Source organism: Folsomia candida, unplaced genomic scaffold, assembly GCF_002217175.1.
Source record: "Folsomia candida strain VU population unplaced genomic scaffold, ASM221717v1 Fcan01_Sc010, whole genome shotgun sequence".
Taxonomy (NCBI): Eukaryota; Metazoa; Arthropoda; class Collembola; order Entomobryomorpha; family Isotomidae; genus Folsomia; species Folsomia candida.
In genome coordinates this window covers 129,876-137,253 of record NW_019091202.1, presented here as the reverse complement: position 1 = coordinate 137,253, position 7,378 = coordinate 129,876, and the positions used below count along the sequence as shown (strand labels likewise).

The window sequence follows — 7,378 nt, the reverse complement described above, 5'->3', positions numbered from 1 at the left end:
TTGATTTTGTTAAGATTTGCACAGTTTGTAGAGGTGATTTTTGTGAGTGTAACAATATCATTGGATCCTTGGACCCCCCCCAACTCCTTCCATCTTGCGTTACGTAATTTATGGACGCACCCTAAGCCCATTTATATCATAGTATGCACACATAGATACTTCGATAATTCCGTGAAATGGAACTCATTAATCTAACTAATCCAAATGATCCTGGGTTAGATAAAGTATATTTGAACATTTATTTAAACAGATTTACGCCATAAATTATTTTCAGTCGGATCCCGTAACTTCAACGAGGTATTTCACACGCAAAAATATAAACGTCTCGTTAAAACGTGAATAAAATTGTACGCCTGTTCGTAGGGTTGTGCAGCAATGAAAAAAATTGGCGTACCCAATTTCCTCTCCAAAATTGGCGTGATAGTTACCATTCTCTTTATTGTAATACAAGGTATGGAAAATTACAATAATGCCAAAAATTATGTATATATATGTATTAACAAATGCATACACAAACAAGTAGAATTGTCACTTTATTCGAATATTTTAGCCCATTAGCGACAGACGTAGGGTGGAACATGGAAACCACTGGAAATGGGCACATTTAGATTTATGGGAAGGGGTAATTCGAATAATCCGAGCTGGGGTTGTGGAAAACGTTGGTTTTCCAGCGTTTTTGTAGATTATGGGGAGGATTGAAATATAATTGCCAAAATTACATGTTACCCTTAAATACATACAATAAATACATACAAATTTGAGCGAGACCCCTCGCAAAAATTAGCTGAGAAATTCCAAAATGCGGGGATGCTTATATTTTGTGGTGAACAAAATAAAATGGGTCCCATGGCAATCCGAGTTGTACACGTAAAAGACTTGCATTGTGAGTCAGGCCGAAGTGCAATGAATTTCGTTTCAAGCTGCCCCAAAATCTTCCAAAAACCCCGAAAAAAACAAGAAAACCCCCAAAAACTCAGTGTGGCGTACGGTCATTGCCTACATTAGTGTAAGAAGTAAAGCCCATACATCTGTACATGCATACCCATACCACAGAGGTCAGCGCCTACAAATTTGGCGACAGCGCAAAGTTTGAATGACTCTTCGGCGCCCCAATCTTGTAGGAATAGGAAATCAGATTTATCGGCGCGTAAAATGCTACCGGCGTCTGGTGGTACGGCGACGTTGACCTCCGAAGGGTCATAAAGAAGGGCCAGAAAAATCTTAGACTATTTACAAGCTGTATAGCCTCTCCTAATAATAATGGCAGAGTCATAAATAAAAGATTGTCTTATTACTTGTGCTGTTAGGCTCGCCCATAAATACTTATAAGCTTAAACACCTCGGAGAAATCTCTAGTTATGGCCGAGGCATACAAATTAAAGGAATTTTTCACGAATTGCTTATGAAAAGATGCTCTAATTTTAATTCCTCGACCATAGAAGCATACGTATTTATAAGCATAGTGACATCATTTCAGTCTGAACTTGAATTGACTAAATTACGCATTACATCATGTAATTTACATATATTTAGATTCGCTTCAACAAGACCCAGGCCAAATTGCGGAGGGTGGCTTCAAAAATTTTATGTCCGACGTTATCTCAAATTTTCCGGAATGGATCAGGGAAAATAGGTTGGATCCTACTCCCCCGATAACTCAGGTGTTCTCAGTCGATATTGATACAGGACCCATCTCCCTGAGAGGAAGCATTTAGTAATTGAATTACCTACTTATATCCATAACAAGCCACTTGTTCAACTTGGTTTTATCTAACTTCACTTAATCCCCATTTCAGCAACGTCTCAGTTATTGGTTTGTCAAGCATTGATAATTACACGTTTGAGCCTTATTACACATCATATGCGACTCTTCGGATCGGAATGCGTGTATATTTGCGACATGGTGGAATTCAAGGTGGGCCACCTATTTAACAAGAATATGCATGGTGTTGATTTAAGTAAATCGTCCCGCTGGATTCTTGCGAACCAGACAAAAAATTATGAAAATTTGGACGAATAGCAAAAGAAAACGGATGTGTAGGTAATGGCATAATTACTATAAATTGCTGCAAGACTAATTAACCCTGAACCTCGGATACACCAAATTGACCTCCAAGTTTTCAAATTTCGGTAGGAAAAAGCGGGACGAATTAAATCAGCACTTATTTTGCACGGATTTAAAAATAGGTTTAAATAGATTTAATAAATAAATATTTACAGATAATTAAATCACCACCCTTTAGTTTGTTTCCCGAAGTGTATAGTAGATTGCCACATATTACGGGCATATCTAGAAAATTGTTATTATTTTATTATTATTTTTTGTTATTATATGTACTTTATTTTCGAAAAGTCTCGACCATATTGGCATTAGATAGGTATGTACTTCGTGCGGTGTATAACCACTATCTATTCTAAGGAGGAGAGTTTGTATATTATCAACCCAGGATTTCGCTATTGGATATGTTGTAGCGTCCCAGGAAGGAACGAGAACCCCCAAGTGGTTTGATGCCATGGCCACATTTGCGCCCGACACACCAACTCAATTTGGGTGCCCCCAAAACATTTTCTAGGTTTTACCAAGTGCCATGGCCAAAGATAGTTTGAGATGGGGAAAGCTAAACCCTATTTAGGGAAGTGCGCCTAGCGGATGAGACTGGTCGAAAAATGCCGTGTGGCTCCGCACCCGAATTTAAAAATAAAATTTTTTGTTGAAGTTTTAGAAAAACTTATGTTGACTTAAAAAATCATGATGTATTACTTTAAATAATGCCCGCAAATTTTTTAGGTCGAATTTAAAGCGGACACTTTACATAAGTTTTTTCAAAAAATATGCACGAAACTAAACTCATGTGGATGACCAGAATAGATTTTAGCTGAATTTTCAAATGGCCGGTTTTCTATTCAGTCAAGGGTCAGGTAGTCTGATATGGCTTCAAATTAAAAGTGACAAGCAAGTTTCCCAAAAAATTAAGGGATTTGTCAGAAAAGAAATGACCCTGAATTCTTCACTATAAGTGACCCCAGTGACCAAAATACGTACGCGAAAAACTGGATCAAATGAATTTTGGAATCCATGGTCATTGGTCATCATCTTCTGCAGAAATTTATTTTTTGGCTGAACGTAACTCGCTGTCAATAAGTCAAAATTCCTAAAAATTGCCAAAAAGTTAAAAAATTTTGATTTTATTGCCGAGAGGAAATTGCCCCAAACTTTCCACGATGTGGTCACATTGAAAAAGTAGGGACAGATTTTGAAAGCTAAAATTCTACTGAATCAGAAACACCGAATGGATGGACAGGATTCAACAGAATGTGGTAGCAAACTCGGTCCAAGCGGGTGAGAAAAATTTTTTGGGAGTTTTCAGGAAGAAAGTGGTTGTGGAAGCCACACACGAAACCTAGCCAACTATGGTTTAGGATGAATGTAGGGTAGGGTCACTACTTTATCATCGTAAATTTTTAGTAAACCCAGTCTACTATATTTAGAGATATTCACATTTTTATGCCAGTCTCATCGTCTAGGCGCACTTCCCTATATACCAATTACATATTTCTACTGGGGGTTTATTGCATAACTAAAAAAAATGTCGATCGTATAGTTGCTCTGAAGAAACCTTACACTAAAGTTCAATGCGTTAAGTTTAAATTTATTTTAACCAGCCGTTAAATATCTGTTACTTTAACTATAGCTAGTTTTGAGTTATTTTAATTTCTATATATATATGCTCTATTTTAATGCTTATGTTAATAATAGTTTATTTTAATATCGCTCACCTACAGGAAATTACAATGTAACTGGACAAGCCGTTGAGACGTTCCCGCTGAATGTAACGAGTACGTTTAAGGTGGTTTCAGACAACCTTAAAATCAATATTTTCATCCGCTTTACACAAACGAGTGGAAGGATTATTTTACTAAACTTATCAACAGTCTCGACAAGCACGTATAACGATTTCGAATTTGAGAAAATTTCCCTATCAGCGAAGTTTGACAACCTGTTTGACCTTTCACCCACGATAACACCCGAATATGAAAAATACGTAACCGACCATCTTGCCACGATACTGGCAGAGAAGATAACCGTATTTTTCGATCCCTTATTATGCAGGGTATGCACGTAAAGTTCTCGGTGAGTAAGTTTTTTGTCGGAAATTTTACGAATGTATTTCGGTCTGAAAGAATCGCAAAGTCCGTACACCTAGCTAATTAAGTACCTCACAATGACACAATTTTTCAAGCTATACCGTGATTTTTCTAACGAGTTATCTATTGATAAGCTGGAAATGTTTGCCTGCAACGGAAGTGAAAGTAATTTTTCGTGACGGAAGTAAAAATGGAGAAAGTTTCACTTCCCTCGTCATTCCCTCGCATTTCTAGCTAATTTTATAGCAAAAAGTGATTCCCTGGAATTATGAACAATCCGACTTAATTTTCACGAAATCAAATAAGCTCTCGCCCGGCGGGAGACAGCTTACACGTTAGTATCAAATAACATGTAAAGTCAAAAATTAGGAATCATACATATATATGACACTTATGTACCTTCCCTTCGAAGGCACACTTCAAACATTTGCGGTACAGTTTACGCGTCCGGTTCGGTTTTCACAATCTGGAGGAAAAGATGACAGGAAATTAAACATCGCCACAAATATTTTTCTTCAAAGCGGTCATTCTAACGAAAGATAAGTGCCATGGTTCCAAATTATTGGCTCGATTGTTTGACATGACTTGTTAGAAATGCTCGGTATACATAGCTTAATAACGGCTAGTTTCTCAGTTGCGTTATGTTTCAAGCTGGGGTGTCCGATTTGATTTAGATTAACTGCAATTTTAGACATTTGTTTGTGGCCATGATCCTAATAATCATTTTTACTCGAAGAGTAAATGACCATCTCTATGTGTCCATGCGCATGCTTTGTGATAGTAACAGATATGTGTTTAACATTATATCCTGCAAGGGACATTCACGACCTGGGTACCTACAATGTTTCTTATATGAGTAACCAGGAAATAAGAATGGATCCTTCATCCGGGGTCCTAGTAGATTCTAAAAAAACATACTGGGTACCCTGGACTCAAACGCCAGGTTGTGAGTGTCCCCTGTTAGAACCGTCCGTTCTACCAACTACAACTACACCAACTACAACTACACCAACTACAACTACACCAACTACAAACAAAAAAAACCAACTACAACTACACCAACTACAACTACACCAACTACAACTACACCAACTACAACTACACCAACTACAACTACACCAACTACAACTACACCAACTACAACTACACCAACTACAACTACACCAACTACAACTACACCAACTACAACTACACCAACTACAACTACACCAACTACAACTACACCAACTACAACTACACAACTACAACTACACCAACTACAACTACACCAACTACAACTACACCAACTACAACTACACCAACTACAAACAAACTACACCAACTACAACTACACCAACTACAACTACACCAACTACAACTACACCAACTACAACTACACCAACTACAACTACACCAACTACAACTACACCAACTACAACTACAAACTACAACTACACCAACTACAACTACACCAACTACAACTACACCAACTACAACTACACCAACTACAACTACACCAACTACAAACTACACCAACTACAACTACACCAACTACAACTACACCAACTACAACTACACCAACTACAACTACACCAACTACAACTACACCAACTACAACTACACCAACTACAACTACACCAACTACAACTACACCAACTACAACTACACCAACTACAACTACACCAACTACAACTACACCAACTACAACTACACCAACTACAACTACACCAACTACAACTACACCAAACTACAACTACACCAACTACAACTACACCAACTACAACTACACCAACTACAACTACACCAACTACAACTACACCAACTACAACTACACCAACTACAACTACACCAACTACAACTACACCAACTACAACTACACCAACTACAACTACACCAACTACAACTACACCAACTACAACTACACCAACTACAACTACACCAACTACAACTACACCAACTACAACTACACCAACTACAACTACACCAACTACAACTACACCAACTACAACTACACCAACTACAACTACACCAACTACAACTACACCAACTACAACTACACCAACTACAACTACACCAACTACAACTACACCAACTACAACTACACCAACTACAACTACACCAACTACAACTACACCAACTACAACTACACCAACTACAACTACACCAACTACAACTACACCAACTACAACTACACCAACTACAACTACACCAACTACAACTACACCAACTACAACTACACCAACTACAACTACACCAACTACAACTACACCAACTACAACTACACCAACTACAACTACACCAACTACAAAAAAAAAAAAAAAAACTACACCAACTACAACTACACCAACTACAACTACACCAACTACAACTACACCAACTACAACTACACCAACTACAACTACACCAACTACAACTACACCAACTACAACTACACCAACTACAACTACACCAACTACAACTACACCAACTACAACTACACCAACTACAACTACACCAACTACAACTACACCAACTACAACTACACCAACTACAACTACACCAACTACAACTACACCAACTACAACTACACCAACTACAACTACACCAACTACAACTACACCAACTACAACTACACCAACTACAACTACACCAACTACAACTACACCAACTACAACTACACCAACTACAACTACACCAACTACAACTACACCAACTACAACTACACCAACTACAACTACACCAACTACAACTACACCAACTACAACTACACCAACTACAACTACACCAACTACAACTACACCAACTATAACTACTCCGCTCCCAACAACTACGCCTACCACAACTACAACTACACCCACTACAACTACACCAACTATAACTACACCAACTATAACTACTCCGCCCACAACAACTACACCCACTACAACTACACCAACTACAGCAACACCCACTACAATTACACCCACTACAACTACACCAACTTCAACTACACCCACTACAACTACTCCTCCCACAACAAGTACGCCGACCACAACTACAACTACCCACACTACAACTACAGCAACTACAACTCTACCCACTACAAGTACACCAACTACAACTACACCAACTACAACTCTACCCACTACAACTACACCAACTACAACTAAACCAACTACAACTACACCCACAACAACTACACTAACTACAACTATACCCACTACAACTATACCCACTACAACTACCCGAACTACAACTTCACCCAATACAACTACACCAACTACAACTACACCTA

At 38.3% G+C, this 7,378-nt stretch overlaps 1 protein-coding gene across 1 annotated transcript; it reads left to right on the top strand.

Annotated features, from left to right (window-relative positions):
• The first annotated feature begins 286 nt into the window (after nt 1–286).
• On the top strand, nt 287–5,204 carry LOC118436735. Its single transcript, XM_035855319.1, has 5 exons — nt 287–297; nt 364–451; nt 1,534–1,714; nt 1,797–1,915; nt 3,784–5,204. The coding sequence occupies exons 2-5, from the start codon at nt 376–378 to the stop codon at nt 4,122–4,124; spliced, it is 717 nt and encodes a 238-aa protein (XP_035711212.1). The 5' UTR covers nt 287–297; nt 364–375; the 3' UTR covers nt 4,125–5,204.
• Nucleotides 5,205–7,378: the final 2,174 nt, after the last annotated feature.

Excerpts from the sequence above, each read along its gene's own strand:
- LOC118436735 (XM_035855319.1), top strand. The coding sequence starts at position 376 with ATGAAAAAAATTGGCGTACCCAATTTCCTCTCCAAAATTGGCGTGATA. Across the intron at positions 452-1,533 it reads TCTCTTTATTGTAATACAAG|ATTCGCTTCAACAAGACCCA; the intron begins GTATGGAAAATT and ends ACATATATTTAG. Across the intron at positions 1,916-3,783 it reads GCGACATGGTGGAATTCAAG|GAAATTACAATGTAACTGGA; the intron begins GTGGGCCACCTA and ends GCTCACCTACAG.